General features: G+C 41.2%; 1 protein-coding gene and 3 long non-coding RNA genes across 4 annotated transcripts in view; all 4 read left to right on the plus strand.

The window, feature by feature from the left end:
• LOC145432206 (uncharacterized) overlaps positions 1-24,823 on the plus strand; it is a 48,216-nt gene that overhangs the window by 16,603 nt on the left and 6,790 nt on the right. The window lies entirely within an intron of this gene.
• LOC145432201 (uncharacterized) lies at positions 7,746-9,983 on the plus strand. The gene is made up of 4 exons (XR_013912478.1): positions 7,746-8,757; positions 8,942-9,078; positions 9,168-9,390; positions 9,509-9,983. It is a non-coding gene; the product is annotated as an uncharacterized LOC145432201 (long non-coding RNA).
• On the plus strand, positions 10,088-12,795 carry LOC145432353 (uncharacterized). Its single transcript, XR_013912637.1, has 2 exons — positions 10,088-10,276; positions 10,363-12,795. It is a non-coding gene; the product is annotated as an uncharacterized LOC145432353 (long non-coding RNA).
• Positions 19,375-23,186, plus strand: LOC145432344 (uncharacterized). Its single transcript, XM_080309108.1, has 2 exons — positions 19,375-19,770; positions 19,903-23,186. Exon 2 carries the CDS (start codon positions 20,967-20,969, stop codon positions 23,184-23,186), a length of 2,220 nt encoding a protein of 739 aa, XP_080165234.1. The 5' UTR covers positions 19,375-19,770; positions 19,903-20,966.

Genomic DNA, 24,823 nt, shown 5'->3' on the forward strand with positions numbered 1-24,823 from the left:
GATTTAACAGTAACTTAAGGAGTTATAAGTTTTTCTGTGTTTCAAGGTTCAGTTTTGTTTATATTTGTGTATAACCACATATAAGTTCCAGATTGTACTTCAGCAAAATGCCAAGAAAAAGTCAAAGGTCGCAGTCCCAGAAGCTTAGATGGCAAAAGCAGAAAGAACAGGTGAATGTTTCTCAGAGCAGTGAGCAGGTAAAGGTGTGTGTTTCAGCTTTTCCCAGCACAGAAGTGCAGAGCAGTGTTCAGACAGCCACAGTGTCTTATGCAGATGTGGTAAAGAGAAGTGTTCCCTCAGTGTCTGTCCCAGAGCCTGAAGTTATGCAGGTAATCCAGACTAAACCCCAGCTAACTGTACAAACACAGCATGATGGAGAGACAGCCACAGTGTCTTATGCAGATGTGGTAAAAAGAAGTGTTCCCTCAGTGTCTGTCCCAGAGCCTGAAGTTATGCAGGTAATCCAGACTAAACCCCAGCTAACTGTACAAACACAGCATGATGGACAAGCTCCAGGACAGTCTCATGTACAGGTTACAAACAGTGAAAGTCCACGAGTGAGTAGCGTCTGTGCTTCCCGAAGCCAGGCCGCTCCTAGGTATGGAAAGTACCGGAATCAGCAATGCATGGCTAACAGCTTGGTTTTCCTGTCATTCTTACACGAGGATGAATTTATTACCAGAGCAGATCTAAACCGTGTGTTGGACAAAGGCCATGCCGTCTATTCAGATGCAAGACTGAGGTTTGTGAACAGTGTGTTTCTAGCCTGCGATGAACTTCCCTCAGTTGTTACCAGCCGCACACACGAGTATCAAGTCGACATGTCTCAGTTTGCTCATTACGGCACATTTGATGGTACAGATCACTTTCCGAGCCTTGAACAGGGATTACAGTGTTTGGCTTCAGACGTTCGCTATGCTTTGCTAGTCATGGGAGGAACAGTCATCGCTGTTAGCAGGCTGACTTCAGGTGAATATGCATATTTTGACCCTCACCCACGTAAGTCTACTGGTATGCCATTGTCGCTAAGTGTAAGTGGTGGAACTGCAGTTATGTTGAAATTCACACGTCTTAATGACATGATTGACAGGATCAAACGTTTGTACAGAATGTTCAGCATCGCACCAAGCTGCACTTATGAGCTACAGCCCATCGAGTTTCACAGTGAAAACGCTGCTGACCAAAGAGATGCTAATCAAACCACCGAATACAGACAAACAGCTACAACTGTTACAGCACCAGCTTTAAATGAAGCCGTTCATGAAATAAACTCCCAAAGATCTACTGACCAGACACGGAAGACTGTGAGAGACACTTTAACGACTGAAGTGACATCATCCAGAGTGGATTATTCAAATGAGACAGCTGCTACTGAAAACAACCATCTTCCTTCTGAGTATTTAGAAAAAGAAACATCTGCATCCTCTGTGAGAGAAACGCAGGTAACATCAGATTCTGTTCCTCAGAATGATTCAAACACTGCCTACTGTTTAACTAATATAACAGAGGAACTCTCAGATAAACTGCTGAAATATAATAAACAGCAAAGGAGAAAAATAAGGAGAAGATTATTAGCCCAAGAAAAAGTACCACAGAGAAAGGAAAATCAGAAGAAGAAAGAAAGGCAGATGTACAGGTTTGATGAAAGCTTCAAGACAAAGAAAAAAAACTCAACTAAGAAGTGTAATGATCCTGATCACAGACAGAAAAAGAGCATGTACAAAAATGAATTGTATAAATTAAATGCTACCTATAAGGAGAAACAGAGAGAACATTTAAGAAAGATGTATAGGGAAAGTGCTAAAATTAGAGAGAGAAAAAGAGAATGTGTCATAAGGACATATAAAGACAATCCCATATTCAGAGAAAAGCAGAAAGAGCGTATAAGAAGAATATACAGAACTTGTGCTGGATTCAGAGAGAAACATAAAGCTTACATGAGGTCATATGTATATAACCTATATAAAAAAAGCGAAGATTTTAAACAGAAAAAACGATCTTATATGACTAAGCGGTATGGAGAAGAAAAACAATTTCAGCAACAACACAAGGACAATATGAGAGAACGAATGAGAGTAAAATATTGGAACGGTTTTTCTTTCAGACAGATGCATAATATCAGATGTGCAATGAATATAAAACGGAAATATCGCCAGATGCATCGACCAGCTGAGAGTTTACAGAGTCATCCAGAGAACACTTTAATGAATGAGGCCATATCTCGTTTCAGATCAAACATTAAGTCAGCACCATCTTATGTTTGTACTGTTTGTCTAAAAGCTTCTTTTCCTAATCAGGTGAAAATCTGCAAAAGACAAAATTACTCAAAACACCAGACTGTAGCTCATCAGTGTCTAACTGGTAAATATGTTCATGTGTGTGATGAAGCATGTCATGATCACTGCAGCTTTCCTGTTGAGAGAAAAAAAGAGTATATCTGTCACACGTGTCACAGTTCCCTCAAAAGTGGATGCATGCCCAGGCTTGCTGCTGTTAATGGTTTAGAACTGCAGGATATTCCAGCTGAACTTTGTGATCTCAACATTCTGGAGAGACATCTGATTGCCAAATGCATACCATTTGCTAAGATTATTCCTCTTCCAAAGGGGAGACAGAGACTCATACGTGGTAATGTGGTGTGTGTACCATCTGAGGTCCAACAAACAGTTGACAGTTTACCGAGGATCAGAAGCCAATCACAGATCATGAGGATAAAGCTGAAAAGACGACTGTGCTACAAAGGCCATCAGCTGTTCCAGACTGTCACCTGGTCTAAACTCATTCAAGCCCTGCGTAAACTGAAACAAATTCATCCACAGTACACAGATATTATTATCAGAGATGATGCATTGCTTTGTGATCCAACGTTACCTGATGATGACAGCAGTGATGAAGCCAGCATGGCAAGTGATGACTACAATGAAGCAGATTTAATGGAAATTGACAACTATGAAAAAGATGCCCTTTTGTGTGAAAGTGAGTCTCAAAGTGACCAAGATATTAATATGCAATCCTGTGATGAACAACCAGAGGAACAAAATCCAGATGAACCAGAAAGTGATTTGAACAATGGAGGTTTTGCTCTAGAAAGTTGTCTGCAGCCTGTAGACATTTCAGAAGAGATTCTCTGTTTCACTGATAACACATATTGTGTGGCTCCTGCAGAAAGAAACAATCCTGTTAGCTTCTTCAGAACTCCTCATTTGGAAGCCATGGCATTTCCTGTGCAGTTTCCTACTGGTCAGAATACACTGGATGAAAAGAGACTTCTTAAACTCACACCAAGTGCTTACTTCAAGTCAAGGCTTTTCAACATTGATGCAAGATTTGCTAAAGACACAAATTACCTGTTTTTCTCACAGTTTGTCACTGAAATACACTTGGCTAATTCCAGTATGACGATACAGCTAAGGAAAGGTAAAACTATGACCAAAGATGGACGCAAAATCACATCAGGAATGTTACAAAGTAAGACAGAAGTAGAGAAGCTGGTAAGAAATAAAGATGCAATCAGATTTATGCAGCCACTCAGAGGAACTCCAGCTTACTGGCAGAAAACTACCAGAGATCTATTCAGCATGGTTCGCCAAATAGGAACACCTCAGTTCTTTGTCACTTTCTCTGCTGCTGAGATGAGATGGCCTGAAGTGATTCAAGCAATAAAGAGACAGCAAGGTGAAGAGGTTGATTTTGAAGCCCTGGACTGGTCAGAAAAGTGTGAAATTCTAAGATCAAATCCAGTAACCACCATGCGAATGTTTGATAAACGTGTTGAGGCTTTGTTCAGAGATTTGCTTTTTTCTCCTGCACAGCCCCTTGGTGAGATCATTGATTACTTTTACAGAGTTGAGTTCCAGCACAGAGGTAGTCCACATATACACATGTTGCTGTGGATTCGAGAAAAGGTAGAAGCAGATGTGGATGACGACCAAACTGTCTGTGACTTTGTTGACAGATACATCTCAGCTCAACTCCCTGATCCAGACAAACAACCTGAACTGCACAAAAAAGTCACTGAGCTACAAAAGCACAGCAAAAACCACACAAAGACATGCTTTAAGAGTGTGAACTCTGGTTGTAGATTTGGGTTTCCCAAACCACCAGCCACAAGAACAATGATTGTGAGACAGGATGAGGATTCAGACACTGAAGCTGCAAAAGCCAAACTCAGACCTTTGTTGAACCTGCTGAAGGAACCTGAAGCTGCTTCCCTCACCATAGAGCAGATTCTGTCACGATGCAACTTAACAATGAATGAGTATGAACAATGCCTCCAAGACATAAACAAGAAAACAGCTCTGATTCTGAAACGTGACCCAAATGAGTGTTGGATCAACAATTACAACCCAGACCTGCTTGAAGCCTGGAACTCTAATTTAGATGTCTCATTCATTTTGAATGCCTATTCATGTATAGAATACCTCTGTAAATATATAACAAAGAAAGAATCTGGCCTCTCTGAATACCTGAAGACAGTTATTGACAACTCTGATAAGAACACCGTCAATGAGTGTGATGAAATGAGAGCTGTGATGCAGGCTTACTCAAAAAAGAGAGAAATCAGCGCACAGGAGTGTGTGACTCGAGTCTGTGGCCTAAAAATGAAAAAATGTTCCCGCAGTGTTGTATTTGTACCAACAGATGATAACCCAGTAAAAATGAGTCGGCCCATGAGCTTCCTGGAAACCACAACACACGACAGTTGTAATATTTGGATGACAAGTTTGAGTGATAAATACAAATGCAGACCTGAGACCCCAGAATATGAGGAAATGTCACTGGCTGATTTTGCTGCCTTGTGCAGGTTGGTGAGTGGTCCAAATGAAGGAAAAGATGTGCTTCCTCTTCTAAACCAGCTTGGATTTGTACAAAGGCGAAAGAATGATAAACCAGCTATAATCAGATATTACCACTGTTCACAGGAAAAAGATCCTGAGCAATATTATGGTCGACTGTTGAGACTTTACCTTCCACACAGATCAGAGCAGGAACTGAAACCACAAGGGTTCCAAACCTATCAGTCCTTCTACAACTCAGGTTTTGTACGACTTCCATGTTCAGACCACAGTGAGTCTGTGAAAAGGGTTGTGAAAAGAAATAAAGACAAGTATGAGAAGAACTCTGAGGATATTGAGAGTGCACTGGAAGAGTTTGAACAAAATAGGGATGTTGTGATTGATGAATGGTGTAATCTTGCTCCTGAATCTGAAGTTGTGAGGCTGCAATGTGATGAGAATCTTCCTGAGAGACATTCTGATGATGAGAACGAACAGGAGAATGTCCCCGACTACAGTCGTCAGTCTGATGCTGTAACAGAGATCAGAGCCATCAGAGAACAACCTGCAGTAGATCCAGCCGTGGTACGTGTAATGTATCAGAATCTGAACCAGAAGCAGGCCTGCGTGTTCTATGCCATAAGAGACTGGTGTATTCAGCGAGTTTGTGGTTTGAACCCAGATCCATTTTTCTTCTATATCAATGGTGGTGCAGGAACTGGAAAGTCACATCTGATTAAGTGTATTCATTCTGAAGCATCAAAGATCCTGAGCAGACTGCCTGCTAATGCAGAAGAAGCTGACATATCAAATCCAACTGTTTTACTGACTTCATTTACCGGTACAGCAGCTTTTTCTATCAATGGCTCTACATTACATTCTCTACTGAAACTACCCAGGAGTCTAAAACCACCCATTCAAGGACTTGGTAACCAACTGGATGAAGTCAGATCTGAGCTGATGAATGCTGAAATTATTGTTATTGATGAGATTTCAATGGTTTCAAAACCCCTTTTTGCTTATGTGGATGCAAGACTGAAACAAATCAAAGGCACTCAGAGACCTTTTGGTGGAATGTCAGTTTTAGCTGTTGGAGATTTTTACCAGCTGCCACCAGTGCGACAGTCTAAACCTCTCTGTGTTTACGATCCAGAACAGATTGACCTATGGCAGGAACATTTTCAGATGATCACTCTAACCGAGATCATGCGTCAGAAAGATGATGTGGCCTTTGCAGAGATGCTGAACAGGATTAGAGTCAAAGAAAAGACAGATGAGCTTTCTCAGTGCGACAGAGATTTGTTGTCACAGGCTGTGACTGCACCAGAAGAATGTCCAACTGAGGTCTTACACATTTATGCCACCAACAAGAATGTGGAATCCCACAACACAGATACCCTGAAGAAGCTTCATTCAAACATCATAATCATCAATGCAGACGATTTCCAGAAGGATAAATGTACAGGCAGAATGGAACGAAGAGACAAACCATTTACAGGTGGGAGAAATGATTTACCTGACACTCTGAATGTTGCTGAAGGAGCTCGAGTCATGCTGACCAGAAACTTGGACACACTAAACGGTTTAGTCAACGGTGCTTTTGGTATACTGATAAAGGTGGTGAGATCTGAAAATGATGGACACATAATTAAACTGGGGCTCAGGATGGACAACCGGCAGCCTATGAGACACAACCGCAGTGCTAATGCAGCTTCTGATGATCTGGTTTACATTGAGAGAGCAGAGGAGAGTCTGAAGTTTAAAGGAGCAGTACGCAGACAGTTTCCTGTAAAGCTAGCATTCGCTTGCACAATTCACAAAACTCAGGGTCTTACAACACAGACAGCTGTAGTTTCAATGAAGAACATTTTTGAACCAGGTATGGCTTATGTTGCTCTCAGCAGGGTGACGTCTCTCAGTGGACTCTATTTGCAGGACTTGGATGAGAAAAAGATTTACGCCAATCCCGAGGTAACTGCAGCACTCCAAACCATGAGACAAGCCAGTGTTGAGGAAATGATGCCTCTTCTTCAGGTCAGAGAAACAGCCAGCAGACTTGAGACTCTTACACTGATCCATCACAATACAGAGGGTTTGCCATCTCACATCAGTGACATCAAGAGTCATCATGAAATGTGTTTAGCAGATGTTTTGTGTCTCACTGAGTCTCACCTTCAAGGCTCCTTTGTTGCAGACAGTCTTCATTTGGATGGCTACACCATGTTCAAACGCAACAGACATGTGTCCTACACAAACTTTCCTCACATGGCCAGCAGAAGTGGTGGGGGAGTTGTTGTGTATTTGAGGAATCATTTTCAGGTTCAGGTAAAACAGTATCTACATAATGTCACTGATCTTGAGTTTTTAGTGTTGAAGGTTCAGGCTCCATTCCCTGCACTCATTGCTGTTGTGTACAGACCCCCTGACTACAGTTTGACACCATTCATGCAAAACCTGGTAAGTCTTTTAGATTCACTTGAAATAATGGACTGTCACCCAATAATTGTGTGTGGAGATTTTAATGAGAACCAGTTGCAGAGTGGAAGAAAACAGATTCTGGAGCAGTTTCAGTCGAGAGGGTATTCACAGCTGATCACTTCTGGCACTACAGACAAGAACACCCTGCTTGACCTCATTTTTATTTCTCAGCCACAGAAATGTCTATATTCAGGTGTTCTGAGATCATATTACAGTTACCACAACCCTGTGTTTTGTGTCCTGTCCTCGAGCCAATCATGAAGTCGTCTGGTGAGTTTTGAAACAATTACAGATCATGTTTGTTACAGAGTTTACTGATTGTAGAGCATGAAAAATATTTTTCATTGAAAAAATTGTCTTCCCTACTCTGTCTGTAAGAAGACCCTTTCTTATTGCAATGTTATTAATCATTTCACCAAATCATTGCTGAACTTCATGCAGAGCAGAGAACATCTGCTATCATGCACCTCTGATCTAAAATGTGCTGCAACATTTATTAAACCAACATCATTTCTTTTATTCTCATGTTTTAAATGACTAAATCTTTTTACTGTGACGTATGTAGCTCAACAAACGAGATCTTCCCCTCCAAGGGCTTGAAAATATGAAATAGTAAATAAATAAATCCCACATAAATGCAGGTATTTAATATGGGTCACATGAATAAATACAGACAATTATATTTTCTTGATTATAGTAGCTTTTGTAGAATCAAAAGTTTTTGTGATGAATGAGTTTTTGCTTATCATGTTTTACAGGTAAAAAATGTCAAAAGTTATAAACTATCTTTAGGCTACCAGAGATGTCTATAATGATACATTATGTAGAGAAAAACATTAGTACAGCTTACAGAATATGTATAAAAACTGATTTAGAAGTAAATGGATAGTTTTCTGAAAGTTCCCGACTACAGTTTAACACCACCCACCCAGATCAGCCCCCAAGTGTCTATGTAATGCTGGTATGGTGTGTGAGTTTGACTTGGCCTTTATCCGGGTGGGTTTGGGTTTGGGTGGATAAAGGCCAAGTCAGAATTCTCTGAGCAGCTGGAAAAAGCTGCTAATAAACAAAGACATCAAAAAGTGTGGGCTTTAGGTGTAGCCCCCGCTTTCTGATGCACTAATTAGACTTAGTAACCGACACCCCATACCAGCATTACATAGACACTTGGGGGCTGAGCTGGGTGGGTGGTGTTATAAGCACGTGTTTTGTTAGATATATTTTTTCAGACACCATCTTCATGAACTGCTGAGCCAAACCTGATCCATCAGTGCTGGACTGCACAGATAACTACATGCCACAAGGAGACTGCTGTGTTATGAATTGCCATACCAGTGTGTCTTCAATGGAGAAGATGACACACCCATCACCTGACCTCCTGCCTGATCTGGAGACCATCATCATGCTACCACACTACACACCTCTGAGACCATCAATGATGACTCATACTGAGGAAACTGTATTTCCTGTCAGAGATGCTCAGTGATCCTCAGAGCAGAGAGAGGTATCATTCTTTATCTTTGATAAAAAAAAATGTCAGTGTTTTTAATTCAATTAATTAATTAAAATCCTGTTTATTGCATAAATAATTCCACACTCAAATGATTATACTTGTTGACACTTTTTGAGTTTTAATTCACATTATGGATGACAAATCTATGCTTTTTCTACTCTGTCTCTCTGTGCAGGTATTGCTGTCTTCTGAGTTCTTCCGTGTCCCAACTGAGGCCTTCAAACCTCATTGCAGAGCTCATGTCTTTCCTCACCATCATGTGAGTGTGAGATTGCTCTGGATTCTGGTTATGTGGCCCGCAGCACCTATAAGGTATTTCAACATTGTTCATTGTATAACTTATTTGTAGTTTTTAGGGTTTCTACAGACAAAAAAAATGTTCCTTTTTCTGTATTTTTTAGAACAAGCTCGTCCAGTGTGCCTGCATTCCAGCTTCTTAGACTCTACGCAAGTGGACAGAGTATCAGTGTTTGGCCACTCTTACAGACACTGACTTCTGTCAATTCACTTCTACTGATCGGGCACCTCACTCCAGGAAGACAGAGGGCTGCAAGCCTGTCATCATTTCCAGTGTGGCTTTGTATTCTTGGGGTAGCATCAGATTTTTCCCACAAATATTCAAAGGTAACACTTGTTTTAAGCTTAGTTATTAAATCAAAAGTCTTCCCTTGTGTCATGTCTGTGAAGGTTCTCATGATGTCCTTTGATGTAGTCTCTCTCTTCACTTGCATACCCACTACAGAGGCAGTGGAGACTGTCAGAAAACGACTGCAAGAAGACAGCTCCTTGGAAGACAGGACCAACTTCACACCCGATCAGATGTGCACACTGTTAGACCTCTGCCTCACCACTACATATTTCAAATACAACGAGGGTTTCTACAGACAAAAACATGGCTGTGCCATGGGTTCCCCTGTGTCACCTGTTGTAGCCAACCTTTACATGGAGGAAGTGGAAAGGAAGGCTCTTGGCTCTTTCAAAGGAAGAGTACCCAGCCACTGGTAGAGATATGTAGACGACACCTGGGTCAAAATCAAAAGGCAAGAAGTGGAATCCTTCACTGCGCACATTAACGCCGTGGATAAAAACATCAAGTTCACCAGGGAAGACACAAAGGACAACTGTCTGCCTTTCCTGGACTGCGCTGTGCACATTGAAGAGAACGGCAAACTCAACATCGAAGTTTACCGGAAGCCCACACACACGGACCAGTACCTCCTCTTTGACTTCCATCACCCTCTGGAACACAAACTTGGAGTAATTAATAATAATAATTCCACACTCAAATGATTATACTTGTTGACACTTTTTGAGTTTTAATTCACATTATGGATTACAAATCTATGCTTTTTCTACTCTGTCTCTCTGTGCAGGTATTGCTGTCTTCTGAGTTCTTCAGTGTTCCAACTGAGACATTCAAACCTCACTGCAGAGCTCATGTCTTTCCTCACCATCATGTGAGTGTGAGATTGCTCTGGATTCTGGTTATATGGCCTGCAGCACCTATAAGGTATTTCAATATTGTTCATTGTATAACTTATTTGTAGTTTTTAGGCCTTAACACAAATAAAATGTTCCTTTTTCTGTATTTTTTAGAATAAGCTCGTCCAGTGTGCCTGCATTCCAGCTTCACAGAAAAGAACATCAGACACCAGCGAGGGAGGATAAGAAAGACAGACACAACAACATTGTCATCCCCTATGTAGCCGGTGTATCAGAAAAACTCAGGAGAGTTTTCTCCAAATACGACATCCCAGTGTACTTCAGACCCAGTAACACACTCAGACAGAAACTGGTTCACCCGAAAGACAAAACTCCTAAACACAAACTTAACAATGTGGTGTACGCTGTACAGTGCAGCGAGGAATGCCCAGACTTCTACATCGGAGAGACCAAACAGCCACTTCACAAGCACATGGCACAACATAGAAGAGCCACCTCCACGGGACAAGACTCAGCAGTTCATCTGCATCTAAAGGACAAAGGTCAGTCTTTGCCAATGTTCACATTTTGGACAGATGGAGGAGTGAAAGAAGCCATTTACGTCCACTGTGAGCGACCATCTTTAAACAGAGGCGGTGGTTTATGACACCAACTGTCTGCCATCTATAATCCAGTTTTGAGTTCCCTCCCCAGACACCGTAACGTCCACTCACATCCTGGGAGTGGGCGTGGGTGATTTCCTGACCTCGGGAAATCACATGATAGGGTGGGGCCAGGTTTCACAATGAGCTCACCCGAAACCCTGGCTGATTGGGACCCACACCCACTTTCACACCTTGGCTCATGTGATTAGGTAGAGGATCATCAGGGGGTTCTTTGTCCCTCTTTGGGGGGAAACTCCCACTGGGTTTAAATCTGGGACTCTCCACCATTGACCCTTAGAACTGAAGAAGCTTCTCGGATGAGAGGTGAAACGTCTTCAAGGAACTCAAAGAAGTCCAGACGCTTTTCTTTCCAAGCTCCTTAGACTTCACTTGTGTTAATTACATTTTATTTGTTGTTGTTTTCTTTTAGATTTATATGCAGTGATTGGATGTGGTGGAGCTTTGTTAACCGTGTGGAAAACATCTGTTTGTGATGATATTTACAATGAGGCTTTAAGGTGACAGTTTCCATGTAATTTCAATCCTCTTACTAAGCAAAAACATGTTTGCAATTAACATATTTTTTCAGTTTTGTCTTTTGGATTTATGGTTAACATTCCTCTGTGACAGCAAATACTAAACTGGTCCAAGTAACCAGCATATCATTGGTCAAAGGCAAAAAGGACCACATGTCACACTAGCAATGAATTTTTGACTGTGTTTGTGTTAGTATAGAGTAGGTCTAACAGTGGTTTTCCACATCTGCTCTAATATATATAGATAATGGGTCAGACATATAAAGTCATTTTGAAAAGTTCATAAAGGTCATTTATATGTGTTCCTCTTTATCATTTTATATCAGGTCAAACAGCAGACTTGAGTTTTGATCAGGGTAGAACCATAACATTCATGCTAATGGTTCTACTGTTTACAGTTACTTTATGATGGATTTCACCCTGGTCACAGCACTATCTGAAAAGCTGTTAGAGGTAAAGTTAAGCCAATTAATACCTCATCATAAGTCACTCTCTAACGCAGGGCAGTGATTATTATTCACTGTAATTTATTCCACAACAATGTTCTTTATTTGATTCTTTAAATATGCACATCGATTGTTTAGCTGTGTGACTCTCCACACCTGAAATATATCACAATGTGGACTTCATTTCGACAGTATTTTGTAGATTGGTACCATATTTATCATCGAATCATCTTGTGCATTTATTAACTAAATGTTGTTTGGTTTTTTTTTGTTTGTTTGTTTGGGGTTTTTATGTTGCCATTTTTACATTTCACCAACTGTGTAAATTCTGCAATTTTACCTTGGTTTTGTTTCACATCAGTTTATCTGCTGGCTGGTATTCCTGTCTTCCTTCTCTCACCCCAACCGGTCGCAGCAGATGGCCGCCCCTCCCTGAGCCTGGTTCTGCTGGAGGTTTCTTCCTGTTAAAAGGGAGTTTTTCCTTCCCACTGTCGCCAAAGTGCTTGCTCATAGGGGTCATATGTCATATGATTGTTGGGTTTTTCTCTGTATCTATGAAGCGCCTTAAGGTGACTTTTGTTGTGATTTCTTGCTATATAAATTGAATTGAATTGGTTTTCTTTCTTTTCTAATGTTTCTGGTCATTTTTCACAGTTAAACAAGTAACTTTGAGGTTACTTCATCGTTTTCAGCTGTTATCTGTATAAATTTTTTTCCTAATAATTACATTTCTGCAAAATTATAGCAGTTCTGGTAAGTTGTAATATTTCTGCCAAGTTATTAATTTTTTAATCAATTATTACATTTCTGCTAAGTTGTAGCTTCTGGTAAACTACAACATTTCTGCTGAATTGTTATGTTTCTTCTAAGTTATTGCATTTCTGCTAAGTTATTACATTTTTGCTAACTTGATGTTCTTCTGCAAAGTTATTAAAATTTCAACAACTTTTTAAACACTGACTTTGATTTCTTCAGCTTCTTCAGCTATTTTCAACTATTTTCAGCAGACAGCTTCAGCTTTACAGTTTCCTCTAAGTGATTGCAGTTCTGCTAAGTTATTCCATTTTAGCAAAGTTCCTTTGCTTCTGCAAAGTTTTTACAATTTCTGCAACTTTTCAGCTTTTTCAGCTACTTTTTGCATACAGCTTCAGCTTTAAGCATCCACACTGCATTTTCGCAGGAAATGCAAATTTTTCTAGTTATTATTGTGTGGATGCTTTAAGCATCCACACTATTGAGTTCCTCTTGGGACTTCCGTACACTTTTTGGCACTTAACTACTTCCACAATTTTCAGCCGATTTTCACCGTTCAAATTTTAAAATATTCTGCTATTTCTGCTAATTCCTGTTATGTCTTTTGGTATTTTTCACTATTATACTTTTTAAAATATTAAGCTTAATTTGTCCCATTGAAATGAATGGGAAACTTCTGCAATTCTGCTAAAATTTGCTTGTTTCTGAAACTTAACTACTTCCTCATATTTTCACGTAGAACAACCATTCAAACTTTAAAATGTTCTCAAATTATTGGGCTATTCAGGTATGATTCAGCTTTTTCAAATCTTTTACCGTTTTACCTTTATGCCTCTTAAAGTTTTCAGTTGCAAAATTGTGATTTTTCACAAAATACATGCGTTGTTAGGGTTGCTATGCACTTGGCTTCCAGTGTGCCACTGAAGGTTTTGCAGTCTTCTCTTCATGTCCGAACAACTTCTTGCTACTTGCTCAATCTTCACTCAACTTCCACAAATTATACATCAAAACATAGGTATTTTTGCTGGGTTTCCGAAAATGTCACTATCATTGTTGTGGTATTCATAGAACTTTCGCAAATCTCCTCAGACCAACACAATGTCGGAAAACTCTCCATATAAAGTCAATGGAGAGTTTGTTCAAAATCACCGCTGCATTTCTGTAATGAGAGGCATATTCGAATCGTCATATCTCCTTAACGAAGCAAAGTTAAGACATGAGGCTTGTCCCGGTATATCTTCAGACACTCGTGACGCTCACAATTCAAGAATTTCTTTCTCACGTATTACCGTTCTGAAATGAGTTGGACTTGTTTGAGGGTAGGAAATTCGTCCGTCGCTCAGATTTCTTCAAATTTCAAACCCTGGAAATGAACCACTTTTTTCTCTCGTCATAACTTTTTGTTGGATTTCCACAGAGACCTGAAAATTTCCATGACTGTTCACCAAAGCCTGCTGTCTCTTACGGTGAAAGAATGATATCGATACTCCAAATAGATTTCGAGTTACAAAGCGTTGTTTGAGGGCAAGTCAAGCCAGTTTTTGCTTCGCTCTACTCAGTTATGGTGCATTAGAAGTCAAATATCTTTAATAATTCACATTTTAATGATAAATTGTCAACACTGGAAGATTCCCCCATCTCTTCTGAACAAAACGGTGTAAGAATGACCGCTCTAGCCCCTACGGTTAGGAAATTATGGTCATTTGTTTGAGGGGAGTCGTCATTATGAGAAATAGGCTGCAATAATCCTGTGTCTCTCTGTGCTGCGTGTGTAAATAGATGCACCTGTTTTGGCGGGGAAAAGTACACAGGCTCTCTGATTGGTGGATTCAAATTCAGCAGCTCCCAGGCTGACCTAGAAACTTACTTCTCTCTCCCTGTGCATCTTTTTGCTGATTTTTTCATTTAACAAGTATATTTGAGGGACCCTCAGCATGTTCAGCATTTTTTCAGCTGTCCATTTTGCTTTTCCAATTTTTCTGTTTAACTTATTACTATTGTGCTAAATCATACTATTTCTGCTATTTTATAAGATTTGTGCAAAATATAGTATTTCTGCCAAATATAGTATTTCTGATTATTTATAGTTTTTCTACTAAATCATAGTACAGTATTTCTGCTTTTTATAGGATTTGTGCTAAAACATAGTATTTCTACTAAATGTAGTATTTATGCTTAATCATACTATTTCTGCTTTTCATAGAATTTGTGCCTAATATAGTATTTCTGCTAAATTACAGTATTTATGCTTTTTATACTATTTGTGCTAAAACATAGTATTTCTACTAAATGTAGTATTTATGCTTAATCATACTATTTCTGCTTTTTATAGGATTTGTGCCTAATATAGTATTTCTGCTTTTTATAGGATTTTTGCTCAAACATAGTATTTCTACTAAATGTAGTGTTTATGCTTAATCATACTATTTCTGCTTTTTATAGGATTTGTGCTTAATATAGTATTTCTGCTAAATTATAGTATTTCTGCTTTTTATAGTATTTGTGCTAAAACATAGTATTTCTACTAAATGTAGTGTTTATGCTTAATCATACTATTTCTGCTTTTTATAGGATTTGTGCTTAATATAGTATTTCTGCTAAATTATAGTATTTCTGCTTTTTATAGTATTTGTGCTAAAACATAGTATTTCTACTAAATGTAGTATTTATGCTTAATCATAGTATTTCTATATATTTCTGCCAGGTCCCCAGGCAGCCAATCCTCTGTGAGGACTGAGACATTCAAATTTTCAAATCAGGGCCTGCACGGCTTCCCAGCCAATCATATATGTGTCCTGAGGCATTCAAATTTGCATATTGGGGCCTTCATGGCTTCTAAGCCAGCCAATCATATCTGAGGGCTGAGGAATTCAAATCCACAAATCAGGGCCTGCACGGCTTCCCAGCCAGCCAATCATATATGTGGTCTGAGGCATTCAAATTTGCATATTGGGGAATTCGTGGCTTCTAAGTCAACAAGTCATCCATGTCATATATCTCTAAAAATTCATATTTTAATGATAAATTGTCAACACTTGAAGATTCCCCCATCTCTTCTGAACAAAACGGTGTAAGAATGACCGCTCTAGCCCCTACGGTTAGGAAATTATGGTCATTTGTTTGAGGGGAGTCGTCATTATGAGAAATAGACTGCAATCCGGTTGTTCAGTGATGACGCGACGAATCCTACTTCCGGGTCTAAAGTAGTCTGCGTTTAATATGGCATTTGTGTTGTTAACATGTTTAATGTTATGTATTTTCTTCTATTTGATCTCAAAAAGCTCCTAAAACAGTCAGCGATCACTGTTGACCTCCCTCGGCTTTTATTACCGCTAATCATTTATTTAAGCTCAGTTTTTAAAACCTTAGGATGTAACTACAGCCCAGCCCATGCAGCAGTATATGAATGACTAACCTCGTATTGTGGATGGATTATCTCAGTTGTTCTCCTGGCTGAAGTTTGGTCCGTTTACAGCATCCTGCCATGCAATTACATTTGTTCCTGACCACCGAGAACACTCACGGTAACTTTTATCAAGTGGAAAAAAAGTTAGCTTGTTTATATTATGCTAACATAGCTGTGTCGCTAGCGGTCACGTAGCACATCATTATATACCAGCTAGCCAAACTTCAGTAACCCTACAAACGTCACTGCTGTTTAGCTTTCTGTCTTCATTTATGTTGGAAGTGATAACAGAGCTGTACGTTTTAATTTGTTTCCAAAACCCCGCAGTCAGGACATGCTATATTGTATTTAGATAGAAGCTAGCGAGCTAACTCCCTGCTAACTTCTAACTCCGTTAAATGTCATAAATTCTGTTTTCATGGATGCCTGGATGTTAAACTCAATTGTTACACCTGGTAGAGCAGAACGCTGATCATTTTATTAAAGATGAAAGACTTTAGACAGTTTTTCAACTCACAGTAATGCCATAGTGATCGTTTGATATATGGACCTGCAGCAGAGTTTAGACCCAGACACGGCTAGTGACGTCAGACTGAACAACCGGATAATCCTGTGTCTCTCTGTGCTGCGTGTGTAAATAGATGCACCTGTTTTGGCGGGAAAAAGTGCACAGGCTCTCTGATTGGTGGATTCAAATTCAGCAGTGTGTGTGTGTGTGTGTGTGTGTGACAGAGAGAGAGAGAGAGAGAGAGAGAGAGAAAGAGAGAGAGAGAGAGAAGGCCTTTTAATGGGATGATCTCATTCTAAGATTCAAATTCAATATATTTAGACTGGTTGACTGAATTGGATCTTGTGTGTGTGTCTCTCTGTGCATGTGTGTTTCCTTATGTGTACATATTTCTGATTGTGTGGCTGTTATATATTTTTTTGCTGATTTTTTTCATTTAACAAGTATATTTGAGGGACCCTCAGCATGTTCAGCATTTCTTCAGCTGTCCATTTTGCTTTTCCAATTTTTCTGTTTAACTTATTACTATTGTGCTAAATCATACTATTTCTGCTATTTTATAAGATTTGTGCTTAATATACTATTTCTGCTTTTAATAGGATTTGTGCTTAATATAGTATTTCTGCTTTTTATAGGATTTGTGCTTAATATACTATTTCTGCTTTTTATAGGATTTGTGCTTAATATAGTATTTCTGCTAAATGTAGTATTTATGCTTAATCATACTATTTCTATATATTTCTGCCAGGCAGCCAATCCTCTGTGCGGACTCAGACACATATCACATATCAGGGCCTGCACGGCTTCCCAGCCAGCCAATCATGTCTGAGGTCTTCCGTTTCCTCTCTCGTCATATCTCAGCGACGGTTGTACAAAGAGCAATGAAAATCGCAGTCAAAGTACACCAAAGTCCGCTGATTCACCCAGTACAAGAATTATGCCTCTAGTCCACCTAGTTTTTGAGTTACACAACGTTTTGTAACTCCAAAAAACGGCGTTTTTCGCCTCTCACCGGGATCTAATTCTGACTCACCCTGTTTTTCAAAACGGCTCCTCTCTTTCCCAGTGGCGCAGTTGGTAATGACACGGGTCTGCAAGCCAAAGATCGTGGGTTCGATTCCACCTTGGTCAACATGTTTTTTTCCCTACAAATTAATACACTGTCACAGACCAGTAATTCATATTCATCATTTATTACAATTCTGCAAACTTTTATGATTTTACCAGCTTTTCTAATATGGACTGGATTCTTAACACTCCATGGCACAAATACTCTTACCTTTAGGCTCTGTGTATGTGTGTGTGTGTATCAATATTTCTCCCATTTTAAAGTATTACTCCTCCATAATTGTATTTCTGTTAAATCAAAGTACTTTTACTACATCTTAGTACTTCTGCTCAATCATAGTATTTCTGCTAAATCATTGTTATTATGCTATATATATATTCTTTCTGTTATCTTATACTATTTCTCCTAAATTCTTGTATTTTTGAGAAGTTATGTTTCTGGTAAGTTACAATATAAGTTCTGCTATGCTATTGTATTTCTGCCAAGTATTATGTTTCCTCTAAGATATTGCAGTTCTGCTAAGTTATTCCATTTTAGCAAAGTTCCTTTGCTTCTGCAAAGTTTTTACAATTTCTGCAACTTTTCAGCTTTTTCAGCTACTTTTTGCATACAGCTTCAGCTTTAAAGCATCCACACTGCATTTTCGCAGGAAATGCAAATTTTTCTAGTTATTATTATTATTCTTTTTCCGCCTGAAATTTTGGACCTTAACTCGCCCCACAGTTTTGAGACAAGGTTCACATATGATATATCATTGTGTGCGGCTGGAGCTGGAATGAGTTGCTATGACTTTTGGTGTTTATTACTTCTATAGTTTTTTAAATATGAATATTTTAATGCAAGTTTTTTCCCATTGAAATGAATGGAGAACAAGAAAACTTCATTTGTGGTGTGCTGGCTCACTCTAGTGGTATGTCGGGAGTAATGCGAGGCGGCCGCTGTGTCCCTGTGGACGCTTTTATTTTGTATAACTACCGGAAGTAGTTCCTGTGTACTGACGCTAGCTGGGTAGCTAGCGCCGCGTCGCTTAAAAAGCAGCCGGGCTTGTCTTAAACTTAAGAGGCTGACACTCGCTAAACCACCCGATCGCTCGCCAAGCGACTGTTTCACACTGGACTTATTTTTCGTTTATATGGGCTGATGATGCTGGTCGATGAGGAAAAACTAACTGAGTTGTTTGGTGGTGGCTAACGCGGAGCTAGCTAGCCACCGGTATGTGTCTCTTTCCCCTCATATGTGGGGAAAGAAACATGTGAGGCGGCCGCCGATCGACCGGTTTTCAGGTGAGAATGTAGGTGTGTAAACGTCAAATATCTGCTCGTTTTGTCAAAACATCCCATATTAGCAACAGATTTCTCACGATGTTGCTGCTAGCCGGCTAGCTAGCTCGGCTAGCTAGCGCCGCTTCGCTCAAAAGCACCCAGGCTTGGCTTTCAGTGAGGCGTCTCTAACTCCTTTCACCCCCGATCGCTCCGCAAACAGTCTTTGTCTTAGCTGGACTTATTTTTCGTTTATATGGGCCGATGATGCTGGTCGATGTGGAAAAAATAACTGAGTTGTTCATATACCGGTGGCTAGCTAGCTCCGCGTTAGCCACCGGTATATGTCTCTTCCCCTCGTATGCGGGGAAAGAAACACCGATCGACCGATGGTGGCTAACGCGGAGCTCAATCGTGGATAAGGGAAACCCAATGCAGGAGAAGCAGGCGGCTGGTGAACTGAATTTCAGGTAAGACGTTATTAACTGCACTCTATTTGGGTCAGATATAAACCGAGTTTAGGTGTAGTTTATTTTCGTTGTGCTGTGAAGAAAATATAATCTGATCAAACATTATTCAGCTTTAAATATTGTTCAGCTTTAAAGTTACTGTGCAACTGTGTAATAAAAATGTGCTCACGACTTTGGCCTTGAGAGCGATAAGAAGCGATCGCCTCATCCTGCAGGTGTAAGATATCTGCAAGCGAAGAGACTAGAACACCCAAGGCCGATTTCCTTTTATGGAGTTGTTTTTCTGCTAATGCAGCACTTTCCTCACAACCCCCTCCTGTAAGTTTTAGAGAATATATACCCATCCTCACAGCAAATATTAGGAATCTCCTGATGTGAGCTGTGTTGAGAGGTTGTCTCTGTCTCAATAAAAGTTCACTGATTCCCCATCTGCAGCAGGTGTCCGGTTGTCTTCATTCTCCGCCAGCCTGGTTAAGTCAATTCCTCCTTAACATCTAAAAGAACCTATTTAATGAAGGAAGACGGGTTCACTTTGTGTTTAATATTATTCTATTGCTGTTGTTGTTTTTTTTTTATATCCTTCAATTGGCGTCACGGAACAGGATCCGCTCCAGGTCAACTGGAACGGATGGGAGGACATCGGCCGTGGTCTGAGTGAACGGAGTTTGGACAAAAGCTGTGCGCACACAAAAACAAGGTAAGCAGACCTTTTATTTCTGCTATATTGAACATTATAAAAATACTTAGTGTCCAAACTCCTAGTAATTCATAACCAAAATTGTCTGGCTTACTTAAGGCTTGTTGAGAATCAGACAAGTAAATAAGAGATAAGTGAATAAGAAATAAGTGAATAAGTGAATAAAGATAAGAGTGAACTGAGGTCTGACCACGGTTGCAGCCGACGGGTTGCTCTCCGGTGTCGGATAAATACCTCAGTGCAGGTCTGGGACCTTGAAAGGGTTTATTAGTAACGCCTTTCTAAACAAATTAAAAGGTTAAAGGCCTTGAGAATATTTTTTAGTAATATTCTCTAAACTACAGAAGGGTTAGGAAGGCCCAGAGGACTTTATTAGAAAAGATCCTCTAAAACTTAAAAAGGAGAAGTACTGGTTGGAGTCCAAAGGAGGGGTCCCTTTGATCAATAGGAGAAAACGGATCTCTTCTTAAAACCCCGATGATTTTAGTGTTTTAAATGTTTTGATGTTCTGTTTGATATTGGACACACATAAATACACGCTGAATGCTTGCTGTGGAACACTGGGCAGGACAGTTTGGTTCTCCGTTGTTCACAGATTACACAATTAAAGGAACTAGGTTCCTCTTTTGGTTAAAATAATACACCACACATAGAATTTTTTTTTTTTTTTTTTACACATTTATTACATACATAAGGAGGGTAATGAGTGACTGCAGGTAATGTATGAAGTGTGAATGAGACGTGTGAACAAGGTGACAACCAACTAGCACCCCTATCAGGAAGCTCTAGGCAAGGTTACCCGCCAGACTCCGGTTTGGTAGAAGCTTGGTAACACCTGAAGGGATATTTCAGTGCTGACTCACCTTTAAAGCAGCGCCCCAGCTGTTAGTGCCTAACAGAGGCAGAAACCCAGCTGGCCCAAATTCTCCTTTAAAATCAATAAAAGAACACTCCTCCATTGACAGTAAAATGGATGGAGAATTAGATCGACAAACTAATGATGATGGTTGGGGTCCCGGTGTTATTCTTAGCACATTGGGAGAACAATTAACATGTGTTGAGACAGTCATCAACTCCACACACCAGCCTAAAGAAGCAAAAAAGCAGAAAGAGTCATTGAGGAAAACAGCTGAAAGGTTAATGAAAGAAAAGGGAAAGGACGAGGGGAGTAGTGGTAACTGGGGAATAATTTGGCAGAATAAGGCTATGCAGGCAAAAGAGAAAGAGGAAGAAGCCAACTCAGCAGCAGCAGGTGCAGGTGTGATGAGCGGGGTGAGACACAGAAAGGAAGCAGATAAGCACGCAGGCCGCAAAGCTAAATTTAATCACTGGGTGTGTTTATGGGAAACTGCAAAACCACACATGAAGAAAAATAGGTCTCAGCCACCTCCCTATTCTGCCTCAACTCCTCCCTCAGCAGGCATATATCCGGTACTTAATATCTCTGGTGGAATAATGACTATTGGAGAAGAACCGCCCGTAGCTCCAACTCCCATAGATACCAAGCATTTTTGCCCAGGAAGCTCCTCTCTGTCGGCGACATCCTCAGCTAGTAGTAGAGCCCCCTCCTCTATGTCCCATTGTTTTGGAACCGGATCTGAGGGCCTAACTGACCCATTTGCGAGCGCACCATTTGCGGTTCGAATGAACAGACAGGAACCCACTGAACAACAATTAACTGATCTAGAAGCAGCATTACGCAGCTGCTTAAATGAACATAGGTCAGTGGTCCAGGTGAATAATCGTGTTGCGTCAGCCCCTCTTTCCCGGTCCAACCCCTTTGCCAGCACTCCTGTCGCTGTTAAAGGAGATCTGACCGCTACTGCAAAAACTGAGCCTGGCACTTCACCAAATGTCACAGTTACCATGTCTTTGGTGGGCCGTCAGGATCCGGAAACACAGATGAGTTTAGCCCACGTTTTTGCTGACACTGCTACCCCACCAGGCGGGGAAGAAACTGAGGATACTGATGATGAACTCAGTGACCTTAACAATACACCCCCCTCTACCCCTCACAGTTTAGGATATCAGACTAGATCTAAGGGCCCTGTGCCTCAGCCTCCAGGCATGTTTCCCCTGGTCCAGACTAAAGCGCAACGTAGACCAGTGTATCAACCTTATTCATTCGGAGATGTCCAGGCCCTAGTGGACAAACTCCCTGACATAATGGAGGGAGGGAATGCCTGGTTGGCTGGTTTGGATAAATACACAGCTGGACAGGACCTCGCACTGGGAGATTTTAGAGCTATTATAACTAGGTGCACATCCCGATCTCAGGCAGCGGACCTGGAACAAAATGCGGGTACTACCACGCATGAGAACGAGGTGCCACTAATGCAGGCCTTGAGGTTTATTGGACCGGCCCTGCGCAAACAATTCCCACCCAAAAATCAAGGCACCTTACAGAAATTTAAATGGGAGGGAAAGCAAAATCCCACCCATTATCTAAATCAGGCTGTTGAAGACTGGGTGAACCATACAGGTCATCACCCCAGTAGGACTTGTTCACAGAGCATGTGGTTTAGAAGGGCGGTGCTGAGGGGCATTCCGGAGTCAGTAAGCCAGAAAATGGAGGATAATCCTGATTTGCAGGACTGTGACTTTGCAATCTGGAAGAAACATTTGATTTTTAATCTTAACAAAGTGCAGATTAAGTCTGATGATAAAGCGGAGAGCGTCGAAGATTTACAGTTGCAACTGTTGAAGGTTCAGCTGCAGAAAGCTAAAAACGACCTGGGTGGAAAAGGTGACAAGCCTAAAAAGCAGCTTGTGGCCGCTGCGGCTCCCCCTCCTGGTCCAGTTGCCCCTGATTTGTATCCGAACCCATGGCCAACTGATCCACAGCCCCCCCAGTATGGTGCTTATCACTCCCCGGCCCCTTATGGGCAGAGAGGTTCCCCATTTGGAGGAAACAGAGGTGGTTTCAGGGGAAGGGGTCAGATGGGAGGTGGTAGGGGAGGCCAGATGTATGTTTGTTTCCGGTGTGGACAACCTGGACACTGGGCTAAAGCGTGCCCTTTGAACCCGGCTGCTGGAAGAGGCAGCAATGGCGGCCGTGGCTCTCACTCCTACATCCTTATGTCCCTCCCCCTGACCCACCTCATGTTACACTGTTTTATGACAGGCATGACACCACCTGGTACCAGCACATGTTCCAAGAGCAGTGTGAGGGGCGGGCTTGGTCTTTGAACATGTCGTGCATTTTTGCGGCACCGGAGGGAGTGGCAGCAGCGGTTACTTTTACAACAGATCAATTACAGTGGTACATGATGTCTGATGAGGCAGCTCCCCATGTGTCACTGGCCTTACATCCTGGACACCAGGCTAAGGAGCTGGGTGGAATGGTTAAACGTTCCCTTGCGGCCACTGACTGGACACCTACAAAACTCCCACAGGTTTTGTTTTCTCCATCTACCAAGACATACCAAATTTTAAATGATTGCTTTAATTCCTCAACACTGCAACATGGAGTGGTCAGCGGGTCACATGGCAGAGAACACACAGACCACTGTGATGCTGCGCCTTTACTCGACTCTCTTCCAGATTGTTTGTGGTCCCTTGGACCCACAGATGTAGGTTTAGTTGATGTGGAGCCAGTCTCTTTTCAACTGTCATCTGCTACCCCTTTGTGGCAGCCTCAGTACCCACACAGACCGGAGGCTGAGGCTGGGATTGCAGAAACAATTTCTGGTTTGGTCACTGCCGGTGTCTTGGAGCCCTCCTGCTCTAAGTGGAACACGCCCATCCTACCCGTTGAGAAAAAAGGCACGGGGAAGTTCAGAATGGCACATGATTTGAGAAGGATTAATGCCTTACTTGGCACTCCTACTTTGCCTGTGCCTAATCCTTATGTTGCCTTGACCAACCTCCCACCATCTCATGCCTGGTTCACCTGCATTGACTTGGCTAATGCCTTTTTCTGCCTCCCACTTCGTGAGTCACTGCGTGACATTTTCTCATTTACATTTAGAGGCCGACAATGGCGTTACACTCGCTTACCACAGGGATTTGCCCTCTCCCCCGGACTGTTTAATCAGTGTTTGAAAGAACTTTTACAAACCAGCCCACTACCATCTGACTGTATGTTAATACAATATGTGGATGACCTTTTGCTGTCTGCCCCCACGGCTGACATCTGTTTGGAGGCCACCAGAGTGGTACTTCAACACCTGGCCAACACAGGTTTTAAAGTGAGCAAAACCAAACTACAGATTGCAAGAAAACAGGTTTCTTTTCTAGGCCGCATGGTCTCACAGTCCGGTATTTCCTTGTCCCCAGAACACAGGAACTCCATTTTGCACCATCCAAAACCTCTAACTGTAAAAGACATGTTGTCATTTTTGGGCCTGACTGGTTACAGCAGGACCTATGTCCCAGACTATGTTGGCCTTACTTCCCCTTTGCGCGCTTTGGTAAATGAACAAGGCATGAGAAACCTCTCTGCTCCCCTCTCATGGACTACAGAAACAGAACAGGCGTTTATAAAGTTAAAACAACAGCTTTCTGTCGCCTCTGACCTTGCTGTGCCAGATTATGCTTTGCCTTTTCATCTTGATGTTTCTGGAACTGGAACCCATATCAATGGTATCCTGTTCCAGAAAAAAGGGGGAGAGAGAAAAGTGTTGACATATGTAAGCGTAATGCTGGACAACACTGAAAAACGCCACCCACCGTGCACACAACACGTTTCTGGACTTGCAAAAATCATTCAGAAAACAGCACACATAGTGATGAACCACCCACTAAAAATTTTGACATCACACAGTGTGGTGGCCTACGTCTCCTCACAGGCCTTCACACTCACTTCACTCAGGCAGAGACGCCTC

This window comes from Astatotilapia calliptera, chromosome 12 (genome assembly GCF_964374335.1).
Source record: "Astatotilapia calliptera chromosome 12, fAstCal68.1, whole genome shotgun sequence".
In the NCBI taxonomy this organism is placed as follows: Eukaryota; Metazoa; Chordata; class Actinopteri; order Cichliformes; family Cichlidae; genus Astatotilapia; species Astatotilapia calliptera.

Coding starts and splice junctions, on each gene's coding strand:
- LOC145432344 (XM_080309108.1), top strand. CDS start 20,967: ATGGATGGAGAATTAGATCGACAAACTAATGATGATGGTTGGGGTCCC.